Below are 26,773 nucleotides of genomic sequence, written 5' to 3'. Positions count from 1 at the left end.
AGCTATTTCACTCTACTTAGGTTTACTAATGTTTTGGGTTAGGGGTTTTGTTTTTAAAATCCCAAATTATTAGCTTATCTTCCTCCAGTAGATGTTTTGGAAAATTCAACAATGAGTTTTTATTCTGTTGTCCCAGATAAATTAAAACTCAACACAATTATCTAACAGATGAATCCTTTGTAAAATCTAGCAGGAAATTACACTTTTTATCTTTGAAGATTTGATTTAAAGAGAATGCAGTTCATAAAAATAGTTCACGTCCGTCCTTTAAACATAACAGTAGTAGGACAATAATTCAGACCTTACACTGGTATGTTCTTGTTTCAATCTAAAATAAATGCATTACTTAACATAAACAAAATCTTTTTATAGCTCTTCAAAGGAAAGATACAGAAATCTTTGGTGTAAAGCAATAAAGCAACACACACACACACACACACACACACACACACACGAAAAGAAACAAACCAAAAGAAGCATGTGCTGTAAAGTCTTATGTGCCAATGTCAAAGGATTACAGAGCTACCAACCATCTTCTGTTAAAATGAGCTATTAAGAATTTCTCAACCAGTTTGTAATCTGGTACAAAATTCTTCTCTCTAAGCATGCCAGGAATCTATGCTGTGCAGTAATGGAGCCACCACCTTTTTCTAGGAAAAAACATGAGAAGTGAAGTTTTTTAATGTACTTGATCATGCACACATTGAAGCCAAGGGCAAGGCTCTCATTGATATTTAGATGATGTGTGATCAGGCCCAATGTGAAGTGCTGAGCCTGCTATGTGATCTCCCTCCTAGATTTGCTGAAAATGGTCAAAAATTTAAGCTCGCTGTCAACGTGCTGCCATCTCTCATTGTTAGCAGGGAGTCACGCTAAGAACAACCTCTTGCCAACAGACAAGGATCACAGAAAATTATAGACCTTTAATTTAGGGCATAGAAGAAAGAGACAGTTGATGGCAGAATAAAAGATGTATGAATCAGCTGAACAGGATGGGCCTGAGAAGCTATGCAGGCAAAAGTGAAAAAAATTGGCTATTTATAGGCTCAGCAGTGCTATTCTCGCTAGCAACACAACCGAAAGAGACTTGGGGGTCTTGATTGACCGCAAGATGAACGTGAGCCACCAATGCAATGCTGTGGCCAGCAAAGCAAACTAAACTCTGGCATGCATCCATCAGTGGATGCATCTCATGCAAAATCAGGAACATCATCCTCCCGCTTTACTCGGCCTTCGTGAGGCCACAGCTGGAGTAGTGCATCCTGTTTTGGGTCCCCCCACCTCAGGAGGGACATTTGTAAGTTTGAGAGAATCCAAAGGAGAGCCACCTGCATGATCAAAGGCTGAGAGAGCAAGCCTTACAAGGACAGGCTGAGGGACTTAGGACTCTTCAGCCTGGCAAAGAGAAGGCTCAGGGGGGACTTGGTGGCAGCCTATAAGTATATAAGAGGGGTGCACCAGGATCTGGGAGAACAATTGTTTACCAGGGTTCCCCTAGGGATAACTAGGTTTACCAGCCACAAACTTCTGGAAGGCCAATTTAGACTGGACATAAGGAAAAAATTCTTTATAGTCCAAGTGTCCAGGGTCTGGAACAGATTCCTTACAGAGGTGGCACAAGTACCTGCTCTGGACTCATTCAAAAGGCATTTGGATGCATATCTTGCTGGGATCATTTGACCCCAGCAGACTTCCTGCCTATGGTAGGGGAGCTGAACTTGATGATCTCACAAGGTCCCTTCCAGCCCCTAATGTCTATGAAATCTATGAAATCCTTGTGAACAAAGTTTATTATTTCTTAAACTATAAAGTCTTTGGGACAGGACTGATATATATGTTTGTACAACACCTAGCACAATAGAGCCTGGGATCTCAAGGAGACTGGCTGGTTTTATTATTACACTGTTCAATCCCCCATCACAGTACCCTGCTAATCTTCTCACTGCAACTATTGTGTCTATTCTTAGAGATAAACACCAGGCCTCATCATCCCTGCCTCAGGTGCATATTAAAAACTGCAAGCATATGAACAGGCCTTGGCTTTGCAGACACACACAGATAGGGATTCTCTTAAAAAAAACTAACACCCTGAAAACAGGTACAGCTCTGTGAGTGCACGGTTTTGTTTGCATTCTTGTGTAGCTCTGAAGACAAGACAATGGAAATGTTCCCCTTAATGCTTTTACATTTAATCTCTTCCTTTTATACTACTCGATAAATCATTTTTCCTTTTCTGTCAGCTGAGAGTCAGTGTAATTAATAGTCTTGTTCTTGCTCTCTTTGTAAAAAGAGTTTTGTAGTTGCTGTATATAATTAAAAGGTATTCTACTGAATTGTATTATCCCCAGCATCAGTTGAGTTTAATTTGGATAATACTATATAGCATGTAGAACAAAGATAAGTTGTTAAAATAGCTTTTGTATTCTGGCACATTTAAGAAACAGCCTTGGAATAAGAAACCAAAATGAGGATATACAATTGATGAATACTGAAACCAGCTGTATGTGGATGGGGCTGTGAGATTGAAAGCCGATATAATCTCAAGTATGCCAGACACCTTTCATCTTATTATTGGCTCGACATCTGTCTCAAACATGATTCAGCCATGTTTATTAGAAGTTCTTCCAATGAATGAACGGTAAATTAGAATTGGATAATTATGAAGAAAGTTATTTAAATCCCTAAGTAAATGGTTACATGGTTTCCTGAAAAAAATATGCTGAACTGGGGTGTAAATACTCCTGTCCAACTGGGGAAAGAGAGACATTCAACACACACAGGCCTCTGAAGTGGATACAAATGGGTCTTCTTATTTTCCTGTTTAGGGGCATTACTTCATGCCATATGGTTATCCAGATATTACACTTGGCTGTAAAAAGGGTGACTATAAAGCATTCAGATTTAGCCTTGAGATTAAGGAGGGGACACACTTTTGTGCGTTGTGTCACAGTGTGATCTAATAAAATATAAATACAAAGAGAGCTAAAGAATACCAGTGTTCAAGGCATGATTACATACTTGTACATTCGTTTATCCCCATATAATTTTTAACTACACATGCTCAAAAAGCATGAATCTGTCTCCAAAGAAAAAAAGTTCTAATTTTTTTTAAAACATACAAAAACCTTCTTGTATTTGCCTTCTGCTTTTTGCATCTCTGGGGCTCCCACCTCTTTTGCAGTCATGAAGCTCAGAAACTTCGGAGTTAATTTTATTCCTCTGTGCGTCCAGCTGGCAGTTTTCAAGCCAAGTAAGTGGCATTTGTGGCACTTGCACATAGTTTGCAACTCTATTACCCATGAATCATGAATGTGTGAGCATCCAATTCAGCTACTAAGCATCTATAGCAGGCTATGCACTGGCCAGGCAGGAATCTGAGGGCATGCCTATATGTGCTATCACTGCATAGATAAACTCTGGAGCTTATTGCTCCGGAGTTTATTGCTCCCAGGCACACCATTCAAATGGCATGTCTGGGAGCAAACAACTCCAGATCAATAAACTCTGCAGTTTACTCATGCACAGCACGCAGAACTGAATCAGAGCAACCCCAGCTGTTAGGGGGACCCAGGGGTCAGCCTGCCAGCCCAGGGAGCTCCCTCCAGCTCAGTGTGCTGCCTGGGGCACAAGGGTGCTTCAGTGTGGGGCTAGCTGGCAGGCAGCCCCCACACTGAAGCACCCTCGTACCCCAGCCAGCCCCTCCAGTGTCTACATGTGCATTACTACAGATTTTTTTACAGCAGGATAGTACTTGTAAATTAATCTACTCCAGCCTAGCAGGGGTCCATAGGTAATTGTGCAGTAAACATCTTGTGTAGACACACCCAGAAAGCCTTTAAAAAAACCAAAACAGGAGGAGTACCAGCCCATACTTTAGTCCCAGCAGCTCAGTGGTTAGAGCATTTGCTTGAAGGGAGTTTGAAGCTTTGCCTCTGACTTGCCACAGGAGTGTTCTAACAAGCAGGTCACAAGCCAGGCATTGGCTCTCTCCGGCCTTTTTTTGGAACTGACCCAGTGCACCTAGCACTGAATATTTGTTGGATAAAAGGGATAAAGAACACCAGGGAAGTGTCTATCCCATCTGGGACAAGGGTCCAGGTTAGAACCTAGGGTGTCCTCCAGCATTCCCTCTAAGTTGTGCGGCAGGCACGGCCACTCCTGGCAGCACGGCATGAGTGCACCTGCGCAGCCGCACACACCGCACAGCTCAGAGGGAATGCTGGTCCCCTCCATTTTAGAGAAGCAGCCATCTCACTGAGGCACTCATCTCCAGCATCTAACACTCACTAGTCTCATGTTTTTTCCAGGCAGAAAATCATGACTTATATGCCAAGCCTACTCAGTGTGTAGCTGCATGCCTGCCCAGTTAATGCATATACCACTGCCCATGCTCAGTATTTGTGTGGACACTTACATGCCTACACTACAAGGGCAACAGTATTCCAAATTATGCTGAAGCGTTCAAAATGCCACTGACATAGCCATTTGGATACGTTCAATGTAACAGAATCTCACCTTTAGTTTTTTATTAGCTTGTTGGTTTTAAATGAAAGCCATGAATCCCATATAATCCCATAACTCCAAAAACTGGGGCTTAACAGAAAAAAAATCAATGAAACTCGTAATGAAAATCACAGGAGTTAGGACAGTGCTGTTATCTGTGTTTGCTTCCAAGTCATGCTGACAATTTCACTTCAAGTTAACAGGTCAAGTTCTGCTTAACATAAGGCGCACACAGATTCCTCAGTATTACTCTTCTTGCCTTTAAAATGATAAACATTTGGGCTGGAGAGGCTGCAAGGAACTTTGTAAACTACTTTTTAAATCACTATTTAGTTCTGCATAAATATATCACTATGACTATGAACGATAAGAATGTCACTCTTCAATATAAAGAAGAAAAAGGGAAGCATTAATTACCTTTACTGTATAGGATTTCTTGTATATGTTCTCTTTGGAAAGATATATTTATTTTGGGGGGAATCCTAATAGTGATACTGTTAGAACAGTAAAGCTATACCAGAATATTCAGAAATATTATTAAAAAATTACCACCATGGATGCAGCTCCAAGCAATGTCAAATACAGAAAGTGAAATCTACTACAATAGTAGCTGCTGTACGTTTAGCAAAGGCAAATTTACACTTCCTTTTATTAAGTTATTCTGGCACAACTCACCACTAGATAACATCCTGTGCAACAGATGTTAAACAGGATTTACAGACAGAGTTTGATCCCACAAGGTACTGATTGACCTGAAGTCAACGAGTGGAAGACACAGACCTACTCAAACTTGTACACTTACCAATTGACCCGGTTCTCACTGACATCAATTATAAACTCCCACTGACTTCAGTGGTGCAGAATGAAAACTTTAGTACAGGTTTCTCTTGCTTTATGCTGGACATGCATTCCTGGGAAACAGCGCATAACTTGAATTCGCATAAAGGGAACCCACTTTAAAATGTAACGAATATGTTCTAAGATCTTGACTATACTGACCCCCAGACCCATTTCTACCACTTTTACAGACAATTTTGGTACTCACAAACAGCAGACAGTACACACAAGCACAGGGCACTATCATAAATGGGGATAGCAACTACATAAATACATTGAGACAACAAGCAAGGAGCACAGATCCACAGAGGAGACTATATTTTGGTGCATGACACTCCCACAATGCACTGCACAAAGCTGACCATGGGCATCTACCACACAACTCGCATAAGAGTGAATTTACCTTGCATATAACAAATATTTGGTATAAAAAGGGTCATTGCATAAGAGCGAATTCGCACATACAGAACCTGCATAAAGCCAGGGAAACCTGTACTAGATTCCAATGACCACATTCACCCTGAGTACTACCTTACTCATCAAGTAATCAATGCGACTGCTCAAAGTGAGTCAGATTATCAGAACCTAGCCCTTAATTTGCAAGGCAAATAGGAAAATGTCCTTTGGAATTCAAGATAAAAAGATAAGAACTAGTTTCTTGCTGCCAGAATAAAGAACAAAAAGGAAACTCTGTCAATTTATCATGCTCTACCATTAATCTGTTTACCTTCATATTGCTTTCAGCACTGCACTGAACAAACCAAAAGGAAACAAGTAGGACTAGGACCTATAAAAGAAACTGATTTAAAGGAAACCTTTCCTAATTTCAATTTGATCATCATTTCTAGAGTTTGGAGAATACTGTATTACCAAATTCAATGTGGTGTCAACACATACAGAGAAAATAAACAAAACACCAGAAACTGAAAGTGAGATATTACACCATCCTGATTGCATCAATTTCTGGAAAAATTGCTTTAAAAAAAAAGAAAAAAAAATGTAAATTAACAGTATTATGTTTACCCTGTCTCTTCAGCATCACAAAGCTTTATTCTTTTCCACAGGCATGAAAAATTACATTGTTTAAACTAAGGCGAGATACACATAATGAACGATAAGCTGTTTAAAAAACAGTAAGTTCTATTTCATTATTTCAACTTTAAAATGAATGAAAAGTCAAGGATACCCAGCAGGTATAACGGGGCAAAACAGATCTAATAACCCATATGAATCCTTCTGTCTCTATATCCTTCCTTTTACAAACATTGTAATCTCACCAAGAGAGAAATATCAACAAGCGCAGAAGCCTTCAGTTACCAAGAAAGGCAAGGATGTTTTGTGATGCCTTTTATTGGACTAACTGGGTAGCTGGAAGAGCTGTTGGACAAGCTTTCACCAGGTCGCTTGATGCCTGAAAGCCTGTCCAACAGCTCTTCCAACTATCCAGTTGGTCCAATAAAAGATAATACACAAAATTCTTCCTTCTTGTACATTTCCTGGGCCATCACAACTATAAAAACACTCCAACCCCTCTTTATTTATCAGAAAACTGTGATTTAAGTAGGTCCCTAGTGATGTAAGCAGAACTATATAAATCTGGCTCCTAATCAGTTTCTACTCAGAAAAATTTATCTACCTCTTAGATATAGATATAAATCTCTCTCTCTCTCTCTCTCTCTATATATATATATATAGAGAGAGAGAGAGAGCGAGAGAGAGAGAGAGCGAGAGAGAGAGAGAGCGAGAGAGAGAGAGAGATATATATATATATACACACACACACACACACACACTTTTTTTTCCTTTTCACATTTCATATTATCCCCTCCTGATCATACTTTTTTCACACCTTTTACTATTCGGTTCAAGAGCCCTGATTTGACATGATCTTCTTGCTGGAACAGAACATTCTCTCATTTGTACATTATTCTGAAGAGGGACAGAAAAATAACATTTTCTGTCTCCCTTCTTTTCTGCCTAGTTCAAGAATGAACTTTCTGTGCTTCAATTGTGCAAAATTTTGTTTAAACCATCCTAATGGTTTGGCTCCCTGTACAGAGAGAATACATTACTAATCCATTTACATGACTAAAACCTGATTTAGCCTGATATTGTGCTGTTCCTGCCACTACAAAAAATAAAAAACGGTCTGTCTAGAGTTACAGTTATTATCCTGTGCCCTTTTTCCCCATTATTTTCCCCATTATGATCAACTGTAAAGGTCAGAATGCCATTTCTATCAATTACAAAGAAAAACAAAAGAGCCCGCAACATTTGTGTCTCCACAGTTTCTTGTTTTCCTTGACTTGGAATAATGATGCTCATATTATCTAGAACAAACATAGCTCACACCCTGACAAGAGTCACAAACCCACTAGACCCACTTATCACAAAAGCTATGCTAAAAGTCCACCACCAGAGGTGTAACTGGGAAGTTCTGTGCCCTGGAAAGGGGCACACAGAACAGAATCTGTGGACAGATTGCCAGTGGCAGCAACTGGGTCGGCAGCATGGCAGCTGCTATTTTTGCAGCCTCCCTTAACTTGGTGTCTGGAGCTGGTGCCCCCCCCCCCCCCCCCACACACATTTTAACTTTGCTACAGTTCACCTCCATGTGAGGAACAACTGTAAGCACAGTGTCTCTTGGAGTGTCCCAGCTACATTACCAGAGAAGATAAATTTGTGACACCTTATTAATAGAATGTCAGGAGCCATCACCCTGGTTTGCTTATAGTCACCTCTCTGCCTACTTTCTTGCAACGAGAAAACTATACACATATGATGCTTACTTATGGTTCATGGCATTGCTTCATAGACCGTTAGGATTAGAAGGGACCTCAGGGGGTCATCTAGTTCCACCCCCTGCACAAAACAGGACCATCCCCAACTAAATCATCACAGCCAAAGCCTTTTCTAGCCCGGTTTTAAAACCTCCAAGGATGGAGCTGCCACCACCTCTCTGGGTAACCTGTTCCAGTGTTTTACTACCCTCCTAGTGAGAAAATTCTTCCTAATATCTAACCTAAACTTTCCTTGCTGCAACTTGAGACCATTGCTCCTTGTTCTGTCAAGCTTCCTCCTATTGCTAACTATTTCCAGGGTGTGTGCATGTGAAAATGATGTCTGAAAGGACCCAAAAGATATGATACAGTAGAAAAGCCTTGGAAGGAAGCAAAGAGTCTGACTGCTGGTTAGCCAAGCCACACAATGCCCATTAGAACAAGCAGGCTCCCTTGTGTCCTAAGCTAGCTTTGGGACATCTAGATGCCTGAAGGAGTGCTAGAGTTTGAAGGGAAAAGAGAAACACTAGAGGAAGCAGGAGAGTGAGAGAAGGTAAAAGGTGCACAGATCCTCTCAATATTCCCATGTTAGTCCTGACTACTCTGTGGATGAGAAGCTACCAAGGAAACCTCAAGTGCTACTGATTTGGTAGGACACAGCCTCATTCCTGCATGAACACTGAATCAATTAGTCCTCATGAGAAGAATATGATGCTGTCCCAGGCAACATTTTTTAAACAAGACTTCTGCAAGCATTAGGAGATTGCTCACCTGTGTCAAATGATAATACAATTATATATATTATTACCCTGTCATTATTTGCCCTGTCATTTCAATCTGACGTATCATTACTGCTTCCTGTCTTAAACTGTCATGTGCTAGTTTTTCATGATGTCATGCACTTGCTACATTTTACCCCCAGGATGGTTGCATTATCCTGGTGTGTGAAGTCAAATAAAGAGCACGCCTCTTGGCTTATTATGGACAAACCTGATCCTACAAGATGAAAAAAATCAGATAGTAGGAGGTAGCTATACAGAAGATAAGCCAGAGGAAAGAAAAGGGGAAAGGTGCCTGGAGGAGAAAGGCTGGTGAGAGACTAGAGAACAAGCTGATACAAAGAAATGAAGTAAAATAATCTCAGAAGGATCACAGTACTAATTCAGTCTGAAGCACACAGTCCTCATTCCCTCAATGGGTAGTCAGATGTAGACACCATGGTGCTGGTGAACAGAACCTTGGCTACATAACAACAGGTGAATAATTAGGCTGATACCTACTCCAGGACTGAATTTAGGAAAGGAATATACTGGTAGACTAGACACCAGGTCTCTATCACTCTGACAAAATCCTGCAACTAACAACCTCTCCCTTACAACATGCACTCTGCTTTCCTGTTTTTAAGTTTTGTAACTAGACATGCCTCACAAAAACACCTTTTGGAAAGGAAACCAATTTCTATCCATGCAAATCCAAATACTAGTAAACACGCTGAAAAGACACTTCTGTGCAAACCTGTAAGGCAGCGATTCTTAACCAGGGTGCTGTGGCATATTGGGGTGCCATGAGATCCTTTTAAGGGTGATGCAGTGTCATAGTGCATCATTAGGTGCACCGACACACACGATTCATAAAATAAACCCAGAGATTTAAAATAGGAATTAAGTGTGTAAAAACGTTCTGCCCTATTGTGGTCTGAGTTCTTCCTAGCAAAAGAATTGCTCTATTATTTTTCTACAGCCAAAAAATGAGGGAAAGCTAAGAGTTGGCATGTTCTGAGGGGTGCCTTGTTGTCCACTGTTGTTAGGTATTTGCCTATTTCTAGCCAGTGTGATCAGACCCTTCCCTTTTCATGAATGGCAAATGCACCCCAATAAATAAACAAATACATAAATAAAGGAATTTTAAGTGCCGTATCTACCCTCAGAGAGTAAAGCCAACTCCCTCCTTCCCTCAGTTTAGTCTAATACAAGATGTGTATTAGTTTGGGATTTCTATTCTATTCCTCACTGATATTTCTTTATAGGCTTTCTTCCTTTATCTTTACCCATCAGGGTTACTGAGGAGCCACCTGTTCACTCATTACCCTGTCCTCTTCTTGCAGTGAGAGATTAAAAAACCCAAGCTAAAAAAATGATTTCAGCAGAATGAGCTTTTAACAATTGCTTCTGGAAAACAAACCAAACGTTTTCTGATTTATTCAAAGAAAACTTTTTCTCATGAAGAAACAAACCAAAACTGGTGAGACCTATAAAGCATCATTCAGAAATGCCTTCAGTACTCCAGCAGCTTGGATTTACATTTCTCTTAAGCAATGATTTACTGCTGCTGAATTCTGCTTATATAAGTGCTTATGTATGAAACTAAGGTCACAGGAAATTGTCCAAAACCTTGTCAAAGCTTCAGCATGATGCATAGATTTGCAGGGACTATATGAGAGATTCTAAAATGATAATGGAAGGGCTTAGGAATAGGCTTAAGGTTGTTTGTTTTTTAATACAATAATACTAACATGCAAACAGTACACACATAAATGCAAACATTTTCAAATTAAAGTTTTACAAATCAGAAAACTGACTTTATTATAGGTCAACACGTAGTAATTCAAGTGGAAGGCCAACTTTGCCTAGTAGTATCATGAAACCTCCGTTTGGGTGCGTCTACAAATGCAATTAATGCGCCTAAATTTTCTACGCAGAAAATTCAGGCTCATTAAAGCGCTCCCCAGTGCATGTCTACACATGTCTCTCTCAGGAGAAAACTGAGCCTGACAGTAGCAGCCTAGTCCTGCAGCAGCTAGACAGAGCTCCAGGCTGTTTCTAAATTATTCCCACATGGCGGCTAGCGATTGGCTTGCTAGCCGTATAAGAGGCTTGAGCAGTTTCCTCCCAAGTTGGAGGAGGAGAAGGAGGACTTCACATCTCGTGAAGAACTCTAAGTGCGCTGTGGAGCTTAACGAACCCAGCGTGTGCCTTAAAAAGGATATAGGGGCCTGATCAACCTCTAGCCCCTCCCCGTCGCCGCCTGATCCCTCGACGTACCCTTCCCTGCGCGCTCATGGAGAGTCACCTTTCGGACTCTCATCGTGGTATCCAGAGCTCTTCTCGGGTTATTTCGTCCGGTTGATTCAACGGGCTCGCGGTTCTAGAGCTCTCAGCCGGCCTTGGACCCGAGTTCGCGGTTAGAACTCTTGTCCGCTCTTCTTCTTTTCTATCTGTAACTGCAACGCAAGCAAGTTTTCCTGCCTGCACTGCGACCATCTACGGTGTAAGTAAAATAATCTTTAATCAACCTCTACGCGTCCATGCCTAATTCTAGTCCGCCGTGCTGAATTCCCCGACCCACGTGCCAGGGCCGCGTGCCCCCGAAAGCCTCGGACCGCTCCCGGCCCACACAAGTGACATTTTACTGCAGATTAGATTAGTTTAATGCACAGTAAAGTGTCTCATGTAGATGTACCTTCTGATCACAAAAACTGATGCCACCATATTGGTACCTCATAGATGCACTTAAATAAATGGATTCTGATAAACAGATTGGGTCATCAAATGACTAACTATTTCAGTAAAGTCAGCACTGTATTGTAAGAAAAAGACTTAACCACTCCTATTTGGGATTGTTGCAGTATAAGAAAGATTTAATTAAGAAAAAATTCCTTAGATGTTTCAGGCCATTTTGGCAATATGGCAAAAATCCTAACAATCTGGGCTCTTGTCCCCAGGCCAAAACCCCCCATAAATAAATAGAACAAGTTGCTAGTGTACTGTCATAAAATTTAATGTTCAGATTTATGATATGTCATAGAGTAACTTTCTATATGTACTCTCAGGAATGGTATACTAAACCTGAGGCTGACAATGAAAAAGATGTGAAATGACAGAGACTTAAGAAAGAAATAATTTGATTTCTTGACTCTCATATAATAGCTTCATCTTTCACAAGCTTCCCACTCAAAGTAATGTTTTAAAGCAAATGATTCAAATATAAATCTAGTACATGTGCTAGGCCTTTGGGGGCTGCTTCATCTGAAACTATTACATACTTAGTCTCATTTGCAATTGTTACTACAATTTTTAAGTATGCATGTATAGGATTTTCTGAAATTTTAATTTAATTCTTACAAGTTACTTTTTCTCCATGACGAGTAGGATATTTCTCCTTGACTTCTTTGGGAGGAAATCCTCCAAACCTTATTATAAAAGGGTACACAATCTTTACTAGCAACTATTCAAAACTTTCTAAATGCGGCACAAATGGCAATGGGCATAAATGTATTAATGTAAAGAAATAACTCCTAGCAATTATATAGGGCCTTCCATCCAATGACCTCAAAACATTTTGGCAGTATAAAGGCATCGTTTGGTAATACAAAGTGATACAATCTCAATACCCTGGTGGAACAGCATCATTAAATAGTATTTTCATCTTTTTGCAGATTGGATCACTAAGACGTAATGCGTTTGCCTAATTTGTCAAAAGTCGCATGATGAGTTAAACTCTTATTCTCTAACTGCTAGAGCATGGTGCCATGCTGAAGCACTACAGAGAGCATAATGCTTGAATGTTAAGAGGAACTAATAAGAAAGGTGAGTTTTAAGCATTGTTACCTTCTCAACTAACTTGCAGCTCAGCCTTTCTTCTCTGTTAGTGTAAACAGTATTGTTTATGAGCTATGGAGTTATCTTTAGATGAGAAATTAAGGCCCCAGTCTTATTTTCATTAAACTTCTTGCTCATGTTGAGAGAGACTCTGGAGTGAGAAAATATTTCAGGACCCAATGCTACATATATGAATGGCTTTCAGTTTACAGAAGGTGACACAAAGAAGAATCAACTAAATTCAATCCTAGTGTAAGTAGGTGCAACTTCTGCTAAAGTCAATTAAACATACAAATAGAAAAGATAACCTTGTAGTCAAACCACTGACAGGGTCTCAAGGGCTTTGCATCAGCTTGCTGACTGCTATAGACTTTGTGCACGGCCCTCATCCAAGTCATGTAAGCACTCTGTGCCTCCATTTCTCATCTATAAAGTGATGATAATTCCAGTGTATCTTCAATACTAGTAATTGTGAACTGGTTAGATACTATGGTAATGAGAACCCACAGCTGGGAGGCAGCTACCTGGCAGCCAGGACAGCTCTCCCCAACCTTGCAGAGATCAGGACCAGCCCCTGTGCCCCCTACCAGCCCAGAGCTGGTAGCCAGGGGAGCCTGGAGCTCCCTCTGGTTGCTGCATGGAGGCAGAGCAGGGCAGAAGCAACCCTAGACTGAACAGCTCCCACCAGGAGCAAATTTGCTCCCAATGGGTATACATTCAGATGCATATGGGGGCGCATAAACTGCATGTGTAGGTATGACCAACCTTTTTTTCACTTGAGGCACCCCTAGATAGACTCAAGGCACTCCTCAGAAAATGCCAGATCTTAGTTTTCACTCTTTTTTGACTACAGAAAAATAATCAAGCAGCTTTCCTGTTGCAAAGAATTCAGAAAAGGCAGAATATTATTAATACTATGGGTTCCTATTTGAAATCTCTGGGTTTATCACTTGAATCATGTTTGCACACTTTAGAGTGCTAACGTAGTGCTGCACCTCACATCATCCTTGAAAGGATCTCAAAGTACCCTGGTTGAGAATCGCTGTTTTAAAGGCATCTCCCCCAAGCAAATATACATTAAGATCAATATGCATGTAACTGACACATTTCATCCACTAAATACCAGAGATTTCTCAAGATAATTCCCACTGTATTTCACTGACTCTTCTAGCTCTATGCATAGTATGTAATCCAGCACACCACCAGATAGACATGTTTATTAATATAGCAGACAAATAGGAAAGCAGTGGCCGACGGTAACTTCTCTAAAATAAGCACACTTTTAAAAACAGGCAACAAGTCTTTTTATCAAAAATGGTTATAAACTGACTTAACTTTCTTCAGTAACCTCAGGCCCTAAACCTCAAAAGGTAATGTCATCAAAAACCTAATATTAAACAGCTCAGATACTATCTGGGAACATATTTGGCAGACTATCAAGAATATTTCTAGTTCCTTAACCTTACTAGTTTTTTTTTAAATAAAAACTCCAGATTCATATTGCTACATTCCAAAGAAATTCTTTAATGATAGTAATATATATATATACATAATAGAGATGAAAACAACTGTGAGGCAATTTAATCTCATTTAGGACCTGATGTGAAGTCCACTGAAATTGAGTTTTTTTCCATTGACTTCAGCTGGCTTTGTATCTCATCTATAATGTGCATATGCCTAAAATTATCCTATTTAGGGACCTACTGAAATCACAAATTCATGGATTGTGTGGAAATCACAAAATCAGGCAATGCCTGTGATATCTGCAAGAAAGCCCCCCCAAAAACCCTTACTTAAAATAAAATGCTGGCTCCCCAGAGGAAGCCAGCAGTCCTCATGGAACTGAGGCCCAGCCACACAGCTCATCCGGGAGGCAAGGGGGGCAAGCCAGCATGATGGGGAAGCCAAGATAGCTGCTGCCCCTCACCACTGACTGGCTATCGCCCCTATCATGTGGCCCCATCCCTCTCTGCCAATAGGTGGCAAGAGGCAAGGTCCCATGATGCACAGCCCTCACAACCAATCAGTGGGAAGGTGTGAGGCTGCCAGGTCTCCTCAGCCAATCAGAGGAAGGAAAAGTCCTCACTGCAATCAGCCCACAAAATTGGCTGGCCACCTCCTCGAGTTGTGTACACCCCGCTACTCATATTAGACCAAACTATGCATGGGCTTTTGCTCACCCTTGGCACTACCATATGATGCATTAAAATATCTACTAGAGAAAATGCATATTCTCATCAACAACATAAATTGGATGGCATTTAGAGTGACTGGCAAAACATGCCATGCTGGGCAAATGGAGGTCTGCAGCATTTGTAACAGTGAAGCATACTGTCAATTTATAACCTACTGAAGCCCAGAGACTCAGCCAGTATAAACTGAGCTAGCTCTACTGAAATCAATTAAACTGAGCTAATTTGCACCAAATAAAGATTTTTTTTTTAACCAGAGATTTTACCATCAGCATGCTTGCTCTTGGATAGGTAATATATTCCTTTCATTAAAGAGAATGTGTTAAGTCTGTTTTGTAAAACAGAGGCAGAGGAATTCCCAGGGGATATTTTTCCTGCATGTCCTCTTGGCTTCAATGAATACAACTATTTTGCCATTCCTATTGTGTATGACAATGTATACAGCAGCTTCGTTATGAAAACAGGAACTGAGATGGAATGTCACTTGTTGGCTATGCAGTTCAATTTGTCAGTTACCTAAACAGAGTTCTTTTTAAACCAAAAGGAGAGCATTTCCCTTGGGGAGCAATTTTTTTTCCACTAAACATATATAAAAAGAATTTGGCAAAAAACACTGGACTTTCTCATTTTCAATTAGGGACTGTACAAAATGATTTTCATACTATTAAAATGTAAATTACATAGAGAGCGCTTACAAAACATCCTTCAGGACAGTGATATCCACGTTGCATTTTACAGAGGTGTTGTAAACCTCTGACTGTCTCACCCGCACTGTCAGCTACCCAATCTCCTCCAGAGTTACTTTATTCCAAAATTCCTCTCTAAGTAATCTCAACACTCATGAGAAATGCAAGCTTCATAAACACAAACTGGCAAAACCTTGAAACCACACATTGGCATCACATAATCCATATATGTCAGAGCCAACATGATTGAGAGCAGCACTTAAACAGTGGAACAAGAATTCTACAACTTGAACATTCACGGAAGCAGCCCAGTCATGGGACAGATGAAGTACACTGAGCAAAGGAGAAATAAAAATATTAATCTGGAAGTTCAGGACTGAGATAAAATACTTTTTGGAGCCCAAACTACCTAATGATCTAGCAAAGCTTTTAAACACATGCTTAACATCACTGATATCAATTAAGCACTCACCTGCTCAAAGTGAAGCATGTGCTTAAAGTGTTGAATGGATAGGGGCCAAAATTAAAACAAATGAGCTTGTTATGAATTTCCAGTTCATTTCAAACCCAGACAGAAAAAAAAAAAAAACTCTTAAAGGCCCATGCTGCTCATATGAATCAATCCTAATCTACTGACATCAAGAATATTGTATTGCTTTCAATGGGAATGGGCAAAGGATTGTAGTCCTCCTCAGGTCCAATTTGACAATTCTCACTTGCATTCAGTGACACCTACATGTGCAAATAGTCCTATGGAAGATAAATAAAGTAATTTTTGCTCATTGTGAGATCACATCAAACGCAATTTGTTCTCACGAAACCCATGCAACATTCCCTCCTGGCAGAGTCCCCAAGCGATCCCTGCAACGAGAGCAGATGCTGTGGAGCAAGCTGGATTTAAAGGGAATCTCTCAGTTCAACTTAGGATAAAAAATTAGTTTTTATATATTTAAACTTTTTACAAAACCTGAGAGCAGAAACCCGTAGACCTTTTGCAGTGTTGTTTTACATGCACTATAAATTTCCACATATATAAACCCCAGGTACATGAAGACCTGAAAATAAAAGTGATCAATCTCTTTTCATTGTTCTAACTAGGAAAAACACAAAAGGGAAACACATAACTAGTCACACAGGAGACTAAATAAAAGACAAACTTTATTGTTCATAATAATCAATATTGGGGGTAAATAATACAAATAGATCCCTTGTTATTTTGACAGTGTCCTTTCAAGAGGGGTTGTCAAAACCTATCACAAGTTGTTCCAGTTTTAACACCATCATCGACAATACCATGTACTCCTTCGCCCCAACATTTTTAACAGCCATGACTGACTGCTCTGAGCATAGCCAATGTTGTCAGTTCCTTACGTTCAATAATATCTCGTACAACTCCATAGCACTTAAAAAAATAAATAAATCACAAAAAACTTGTCGCCTCATTGATGATTTTCACACATCTAGGCCTTGACCCTGTTTAATTCTCTATCCCTCAATGGGGTTTTGCTATCAATCTCAGTCTTGAAAATTAAGCACAGATATAAGCTGTTGCATGATCCAAGGAACAGAGGGAGGGAGGATGAAGGTAGTAGACAGTTTCCCCCACAGATGTTTACCTAAGGGCTTTATGATAATAAAACAAATCAGTACACGAGTATCTATTAAAAAATGGAAAAAACAGCATACCAATGTTCAAGGAAATCTTAATAAATATTTTGTAAGAAAATGTGACAGGGTCCAAAAAAAAGTACTTGTGCATTATGAAAAATGTAGATAGCTTTTAAAAAAGAGAAAAAAGCCAAGAACTCTCCAGTTCTCTGATTATTAGAAGACATTATTATTAAGAATCATTTTATTTCTCCAGCACAATAGGCATAAATTGTTACTTACAAAGACTAGGCAAGGTACCTATTCCAAAGATGAACAGATTCTGCAAACAGACAGTGCACAGAATGCTGTAAAAGATTACTGTTTTTTTTTTTAATACTTAAAGGGGAGGGGGGAGGCAAATTTATTTGTACTTATATAACACACATTGTTACTTTTCAGGGGGATAAACTGGCCTTTTAAATTCTGTAAGTCTGGCATGGTATGAAAGCAGAGATAAAATATTCATAGAGCTTAATTTAGAAAGATCGTTTTTCTGATGTTAAGCCTTTATGGAGAGCTTCCTGCAAAGTTACAAACAATAGCTTGGCTGGCAAGGCACACTGCACTGAGGTCACTCTTTCTTGGTGGGTCTTGTTTTGGAAGGCATTTTGCCAAAAGGTACACTGATATCTGCTAAAGAGATGGGAAACTTTGGTTTACCGGTTGGCAAAATTACATGCAAGAGGCATGATCTACCACCATAAACCACTGTACAATAAACTTGCTTGATAATATTATTTTGTTTAGCCAGACTAAATGTCTGGACAGATTTTCTCACTTAAAAAGAAATGAGAGAGATCAACTTAATATTTTCTGATGATGCCCATAGCTGAAGTCCTGCTCAAGAGTCCTGCTCAAGAGTAGTCTAATGCTCACTTAGAACAAAAAAAAGCCTCTCATTAATTTAAGCACCTCGTGGATAAACACCTTTAGTGAAATCAATCCCAAATGAAACCCAAGCATAGATATCACTTGTGCAGACCCTCTATGCTGGAGTGAATTTCATCCTGGGTGATAAAACTATTTCTTCGCAAAAGCGTGTGCTAAGTCTCCCATTATTTCTAGAATACTGAGTAGATGAAATGAAGGGATTGATTGGCTAGCTGTAAATAAAGGTGGCCACAAACAGGATGGATGATTGATTCCTCTGTGGGAAAAAAAGTTTCTTTAACGTGCTTTTGTGTTTGGAAGGCCTACTGAAGGAGATAGTAAAAATGTACAACCATTGTGATGTGCAGGAAAACTCTGACTTCTGGGTGTATGACCCCCAAAATCTACTTACTAAGATTCCAAATGGGCTATTTGTAGATGCATGGCCTTGTACAACTAGGCAATTTATGGCAAAAGCTTCTCTCTGGTGCAATTAGTACAGCTTTATTGTAGGACCACTAGTGTAGACAGGTTATCAGTGATGTACCATGGGTCTCTGGTGCCTCGGGTCCATTGCTTGCATTTGCACCCCCTCCCTCCCCCCTGTAGCAATACTTAAAGTCACATAGCGCGATAAGAACTCTGAAGGGCCAGGCCGCCGCGGCCCTCCCCCCTTGCCCTGGGTTGGGCTGAGCCGGCCGGTGCAGCCTACCCCCCCCCCCACACATACCTAAAGGGATGCCCTGTATTCTGGGGGTGCATCAGTGGCCCCTCTACTACTGCTATCAGTGCATTAAACTATCTTTGCCCCACATGGCTCAGGTTGTCTTCTGTGCCCTCTCCTAAGGGACAATGGACAGAAATAGAGCCTTCATGTCCTCTTAGGACAGTGTTTCCCAACCAGTGTGCCATGGCACAAAAGTGTGCCATCAGAAATTAACAGAATTTTGCCATGGCAATGAGCTACAATAGGTATGAGGATGGGGAATGCCTTAACAGGTGTGTCGCAGAAATTTTTTATTAATCTAAGTGTACCTTGGGCTGGAAAAAGTTGGGAAACGTTGTCTTAGGATATTCCTCATTGTCATTTCATAAACCATATACTTCCCCTAGCCACTAACAAGAACAGCTTTGGAAATACTGAATCAGACAGATACTTGTTTTCAATCTGTGCTTTAAAGTAGGGACATCCCAAGAGAATATAGTCAGGTTGCAACAAATGCTGTTTCTCTGACAGACTGTATTATGGAGCTGAAAAGAAGGGCTACTTGTTTACATTTGATGCTATATGATTTCATAAAATGTTAGGAAGAGCTGTTGATATTAAAAAATTAGGGAGCTTGAATACATATTACTGTCATTTCATAAAAGATTTTTAAAAATACCTTTTCCAGTGCATCTCTATCAGTCAGCTCCTGCACAGCCAAGAGCTTGATGCTGTAAGAGAGAAACATGAAAAATGAATCATTTAATGGGGAGTGTTTCAGAAACACCAGTTCCATCATCACTGAAATCTTGCTCTTACTCTCTCCCTCGGAAAAGTTTTAAAACATGTTACATACAACAAGCAGGAGTCTTTAAATAAATCATGGGGCAGGGACTGTTGTTTGCTCTGTTATAGCTGCCCTAAATAGATTTTTTGGTTCCTAACTTATTAAAGAATATTCAAATTCACCATGCAAGAGCAGTTGCACTGATCATCGTATTTGCATAGTTTAAATTAACAGGCAAATAAAGATGTGAAATCATCACTAGTCAAGACCAGCATGGAGGAACTGGTCCTATATCATAGTTTCATAGTTGGTAGGGTTGGAAGGGACCTGAGCAGATCATCAAGCCCGACCCCCTGCCATTGCAGGAAAGAGAACTGGGGTCAAATGACCCCAGCAAGGTGTTCATCTAGCCTCCTCTTAAAAACCCCCAGGGTAGGAGCCAGCACCACTTCTCTTGGAAGTTTGTTCCAGATCCTAGCCGCCTTGACAGTGAAGTAGCGCCTCTCCTGATGCCTAGTCTGAATCTACCCTCTGCCAGCTTGTGGCCGTTATTTCTAGTCACTCCTGGGAGTGCTCGGGAACAGGGATTCCCCCAATGCCTGCTGGTCCCCTCTGACTAGTTTGTAACAGGCCACTAGATCCCCCCCTCAGCCTTCTCTTGTGGAGGCTGAACAGGTTCACGTCCCTTAGCCTCTCCTTGTAGGGCCTGCCCTGCTGACCCCTGATCATGCGAGTGGCCCTCCTCTGGACCCTCTCCATGTTGTCCACATCCCTCCTGAAGTGCAGCGCTTTTAAGCTGTTTCAGCTTCCAACCTCCAAACATAACATGCTTCTAGTTAGGACGCTGCACTTCAGGAGGGATAGAACTGGATTCAGTACTCCAACTGCAGCCTGACCAGTGCCGCATAGAGTGGGAGGATCACCTCCTTGGACCTGCTTGAGATACATCTGTGGATGCATGACAAGGTTCTGCTGCTGGTTCCTCCTCCCCAGATGCAGTACCTTGCACTTGTCAGTACTGAAACCCATCCTGTTCTCATCTGCCCACCCCTGTAACCTGTCTAGGTCTGATTGCAGCCTATTCCTCCCTTCTAGCGTGCCCACTTCCCCCCACAACTTAGTGTCACCTGCGAATTTGAACAGGGTGCTTTTTACCCCCTCGTCCAAGTCACTGATGAAGATGTTGAACAGTGCGGGTCCGAGGACTGAGCCCTGAGGAACCCCACTGCCCACATCCCTCCAGGTCGAATAAGACCCGTCCACCACCACTCTCTGGGTGCGGCCCTCCAGCCAGTTAGCGACCCATTTGACTGTGTAGGTGTTGACGCCACAGTCCCTTAGTTTTTTAATGAGATTAGGGTGAGAGACAGTGTTGAAGGCCTTCCTAAAGTCCAGAAAGACTACGTCCACTGCTACACCTGCGTCTAAGTATTTTGTAACCTGGTCATAGAAGGCCACCAGGTTGGTCTGACACGACCTGACTCTAATGAACCCGTGTTGGTTGCCCCTAAGCATACTCTCCCCTGCTGGCCCCTTGCGGACATGTGCCAGGATAATTCTCTCAAAAAGCTTACCCAGGATCGAGGTAAGACTAACTGGCCTATAGTTTCCTGGGTCCTCCTTCCTCCCTTTTTTGAAAATGGGAACCACATTGGCCCTTTTTCAGTCCTCTGGCAACACACCAGAGTACCACGAGTGCTCGTAAAGCCATGCCAGGGGTTCCACAATGACCTCTGCTAATTCCCTCAGCACTTTGGGGTGGAGATCGTCAGGACCAACTGATTTAAATACGTCCCGTCCCTCCAGAAGTTCCCTGAATATCTATATTGTCACTATGAATTTGACTGTAATTTGCCCACTGTCCATTTTCTGCTTTCAATGATAAATCCTCTGCCTCAGCTCTTTGAACCCTATTTAGTACTAATCCTGACCCCAATTCCTGCCATATGTTTATTGACATTTTTTTTTTCACTCTAGCCCCATATGCACAAAATCCAGGGGATTAAAGTAAGGTTTCAGACAGTCCCAACCTAAATTTATATTAGTCTACACTTCAAATGGGGTTATGCTGATTCACTCCAGAGAAGGACTTGGTCCCATTCTGCTCCTTTCAAGTGAGAAACCGAATGTGAGAATTCATAGATTCATAGGCTGTAAGGCCAAAAGGGACCTCTGAAGATCATCAGATGCAGCCCCCTGCACCAAGCAGAAAGATAACTGGGGATTAAGTGACCCCAGTAAAATGACTGTCCAGTCTCCTCTTGAAGATTTCCAGGGTTGGTGATTGCACCACCTCTGGAGGGAGCTTATTCCACAATCTGGAATAACTTCATCTGAGACGTTATTATAAACCAGGGGTATCAAACATATGGCCTGGGGGCCAGATTCACCCCACATAGTCGCACTATCGGGCCTGCAGGGCTACTGTGGCAAGTCACCAGGAGTTGGGGTGGGCGTGTGGGGGAGGGTGTGGCCTGCCACAAAATTCAGTGCCCTTGGGCCCTGATGGACATGGTGATTGGTGTCAGGAAAGCAAGCAAGAGCTGACAGCTCCAGTCGCCCTTCAGCCAGTTCACCTGTCACCACTGCAGCAGCCCCAGCTCTTTACTTCCAGTCCAGTTGCTTTCACTGCCTCTGCGTGCCATAACCAGAGCTGTCACTGCCCTGTGCTCTGTGCTGGAGCTAGAACCACCCTGGCGTGAAAGAGGTGTCAGCAGCAGCTCCAGATCTTGCATAGGACACACAACACATGACAGGAGTTGGAGTCATCCCTGCTCTGTCCCCCAGGTGGGAAACTGGAGCTGCCACCACTGAAACTACCCCATGCCCTGGGCTGGATCCGGCCTGGAGAAGGAGGTGAGTTTGACACCTCTCTTAAAAACTAATGAGTCTGTTTATTACAATTCCCTTTAAACATATTTTTTGTACAGAGATGGCTGGTCAGTGCAGCCAGTGCCATGTCATATTTAAAAACATTTTTTTTAAAAACTCCCCTACACATGACTCAAGGAGGAGCCTGGTTTAAGGCCAGATCCCCTGAGACTCAGCAAGAAATTTTCTTGTTCTTACAAAACTCAGGAATCATGCTGGATGGTTTGGAACACCCTGTTCTGATACCTCGTGTATTATTTATGTACTTATATGCACAAGTCGAGCTTCGCTGAACAGTAGCTGGCAAAACACAAGGATGAAATCAGGAGCTTTTACTGCATTTCCACGCTATTCTGTAAGCACTGTTATAATATGAATCCTAAACACAATAGTGTCTGTGCTTTAGTGCCTTTCTAGTTTTCACATCTCTCCAAAGTTCATAACAATGCCAGATAGATTACTAATTTGGGGACCTAATTTTACAATCTTGGCCTATAGCTACAAGCCTGTGAACAATTAAGCACTTGCATAACTTCACTCATGTTAAACTACTGTATTCACATGCACGGATGTTTGCAGAACTGGAGCCTCACTCAAGATATGACAGAAAGGAACATAAGTACTTTGTTAACTGATGGCAGGAGAAAAAAATCTGTTTAAGCAGAATTTTTAACTAGTTGCCTGAAACCTGACTTGATATCTAATTTGTTGGTATCTGCCATTAACAAATCTTTTTTTTTTCTTTGATTATAGTTCATTGTATGTGAATGCAAAGGCACAAGACTGAAGTCCAGGGGAAAATATACTTTTTGAAGCAACTTTTTGTTCCTGGAGCAGCTGGCTCACATCACTAACTTGAAGGTAGATTTTTCAATATATAACATCATATTAAGCTATAAGACAATGGTACAATTCTGATTACATTTTAAATTACATTCAATTACTAACTAGATCAATTATTTATTTGATACTGGGCCTTATTAGAATTACTATCCATCCTTCCACAAGCATGTTGGAAGTCTGCTAGAATATGCAATGATCAGGCTGAAGAACTCTGCTACTGCAATAAAAATAAAAGTGTGTACACGAAGTGCTACCATGGTGAAACATGACTCAGGTTTTCTGACCTAGGGTGATATATCATTTTCTCTCCCCAGGGAAGCCATAGAGTTTCCAAAGCATTAATTATGATGCTTAAATGAATAATCAGAGCTCTATGACTTAGCTTAATATTACAATCCTTCCTTAACAGTCTTTTGCCTACACACTGATAGTACTAAACTAAATCTATCGTTGTTTCCCTTACATGTTGATTCGAGATCTTCAAAGGCTCTTAGCTGTTTCAGCTTCCAACCTCCAAACATAACATGCTTCTAGTTAGGACCCATCACCCCTATACAAGAGGGATAATCACAGGGCCTATCACATTGTAACCTCTATTAGGCAGAATGCTTCAGTGATGTTGTGGTCCAAATTACCAGACACTGTAAAAGCATATGGGGTGTAATTCAACGCTTGCTTGTTACAATGGGAGAGCTTTTCCAACAATTTCACCGGGCTTTAAATCAAATCATGCTGTTGCATGCACTGCTCTGCCCATCTAACCTGCTTTTTCCCTAACAAAAAGATAGAGGAACAAAAAATTACTTGGCTATGCCACATTTTCACAACCACCGATACACAGGTCCTTCCTTCCTTCTCATGTCCTTGTGACAAGGTATTTAGCAAAATTTGCAGATTTGTTGGAATCTCATTAGGCGCTTTTGCTATGGCCAGGAACTTGCGATCCCTGGGCTGTCAACCGTGAGCCTTAGTGCCCGTATCATCCCAGCCCCACTATGCATGGGTAAAACTACTAGACTGGAGCTTGGTATAATGGAGCACAACAAGTTGTAGTCATTCAAGGTGCTTAGAAGAGGACACTGAGAAAACATGGTCATTCCAGGAGAGAGCATAGAGGTGGTGGAGGAATTTTGTAGGACAAACTTGGTGGATAGAGATGCAGACAAAATATAAACACCCTTGCAGAGATCCAAGGGCTCTGCAGAAGCAACTGGGAGGTAGAACTGGAGCTGTATGGTTCCTGGAAGTCCAGATTGATGTGCACTGGCATGGCAACTGGTGTGGAAGCTCCCCAAACAATTGGTTTCTGCTCCCCATGCAATACTGGCCCTGAATACACAGAGTGCAATCAGTCTGCAGCAATATCAATCCACCTACCTTGATTCCTTCTCTAAAGCAGTTGACCTCAGTAATCCTTGAAACAGTACAACTTACTGGACAGACATAGAGCACTGCGACTTATTTCTGGATGGATTACAGTGCAAGCCCAGTAAAGAACAACAATGACGATGTCCAGACATTGCTGCTTTCTACACCAGCCCATTTATTGCTTTGTAGCAGCTGGATAAATTGATCTTGATTCACTATGCAGTGCTATAAATCCTGGTTCAGTGATTAAGCTTCTCCAGAAACCTCATGCTTTCCATTAGTCAGCACATGATCCTGGCTAAAGTTAACAACGGACAGAAATACTGTTTCATTTCTCTTTGTTTTTCTGGCCTATTTTGCAGCATAGTTCTTTACTGAATCACATTCAATTTAAGCATCACAAATATAATTATAAGTTGTCTAATGCAAAACCACTCAAGTACAAGCAAACAATGTTACTATTAAAAGGTCCCCCTGCAATCCACAAACTTTTTCTTTCCAAAAAATGTTTTGCTCTTGAAATAAGACCCTGTAGCTATGTTGCTACCTAGGGTCAAATTTATAAATCCAACAGCTGACTGCAGGTGCCTGCCCTACGCACCCCTTAATTAGATTAAATGACCTAAAACACAAGATTGTAAGGGACTTCCTGAGCTATCAATTCTATGTCATACAATCCCTTTCATAAACGCACACAAACTGACCCAAATGTTTAATTATCTTAATGCTGAGACACAGGAGAAAAGGGAGAGACTGACAGACAAATGTAAACAGTCCCATTGCACCAATAGCCCTTGTTACCTAAAAGGACACACAAATTGCTGCAGCAGTCAACATCAGCTGACATGCTTTGGTAAAGAGTCCCTAGATACTTCACTTCCCCACAGGAATAACAAGAACCCAGTTTTATTAACACATGGGCTACAATGCAAAACCCAACAGGTCCCTTTGGCTTTTGGCCGACACAATGGAGAAGAGCGGCAGACCATTAAGGACAACACACCCTTTCTCTATGGCTGGGGAAGTGGCTGTTGAGTTTAGGCTTTCAGGCTAAGTATAGACAGTCAAAAAGCCAGAGGCAGAATCGATTCAATCGAGGCTGCTTCTTCTAAACTGCGTAGGTGGAACTGATAACCAAGGATCCTGGTTTTTTCCGTTTAAAAAAAAAAATCACAAATTCTTTGATAAAAACACAAGTTCTTTGATTAAAACCCCCAAATCCGCAATTAAAATGAAACACCATTATATATATAGGTATCAACTGAACACAATATTTTATTGATATATTTACAATTTTAAGGCAATTTGGAAGCCTACCTGGGCTTCAATCACTATAATAAAGTAAATTCTAAGTGCCTATAAATTTTGGTATTTGATTTTGGGTTTTTTATCATGGAAAAATCAGAGCTCCCCCTACCCCCTTCACTCACCAGGATGCAGGTCTAGGCCCTGTACTCACAAGCCACAGCCCCCAGCACTGCTGGTGCCCCTCACTCCCCACCCACAGCCCCCTGCCCCCCAGCTCTACTGGAGAGGGCCCCCAAATGCCACAGCTATGGGGCCAGGGACCTGGGTCCACAGCCTCCTGCCCCCCAAAGCAGTGCCTAACCCCACACCTGCCACCTGTGGGAGGGGACTGCTGTGGCAGAGCAGAGCACAGAACCCAGCTCCCGCTCCTTCATGGGCAGCATGGCTGGAGCAGAGTCTGTGGGGGGTGGGGGTGGGCTGCCTGCTTCCCTGCCCTCCCCCTGCGGCCTCTGGGGCCCAGTGGGCAAGACCTGGGACAGCAGGGCAGAGTGGGGGCAGGCAGGAAAGCTCATTGCAGCCACTGGGAGCTCCTCACCACCCTGGCAAGGTGCCCCCTGCCCGCCCGGCAGCAGTGAGGGGCACAACTCCGTGCCACCACCCCTGCTGCTGCCAGGCATGCAGGGGGTGTCTCGTCAGGATGGCATGTGGCTCCCAGCAGTAGCAATGAGTTTCCCCACCCTGCCCTGCCATGCCAGGTCCTGTCTGCTGGGCCGGGCCATGAAAACCCTGTGGGAAGGGCAGCAGGGTGGGGAGCCCAAGCCCACAGAAAGTAAC

General features: G+C 41.7%; 1 protein-coding gene across 1 annotated transcript in view; it reads right to left on the bottom strand.

Annotated features, from left to right (window-relative positions):
• Positions 1-26,773, bottom strand: part of EEPD1 (endonuclease/exonuclease/phosphatase family domain containing 1) — a 94,048-nt gene that overhangs the window by 30,563 nt on the left and 36,712 nt on the right. Inside the window, exon 2 of the mRNA XM_006020859.3 lies at positions 19,502-19,553. Within this exon, the coding sequence (XP_006020921.1) occupies positions 19,502-19,553 (52 nt within the window). The remainder of the gene's footprint in view (positions 1-19,501; positions 19,554-26,773) is intronic.

This window comes from Alligator sinensis, unplaced genomic scaffold (assembly GCF_000455745.1).
Source record: "Alligator sinensis unplaced genomic scaffold, ASM45574v1 scaffold86_1, whole genome shotgun sequence".
NCBI classification, from domain to species: Eukaryota; Metazoa; Chordata; order Crocodylia; family Alligatoridae; genus Alligator; species Alligator sinensis.
The sequence above is the reverse complement of the archived record's forward strand: the minus strand, read 5'-3'. Positions and strand labels throughout refer to the sequence as shown.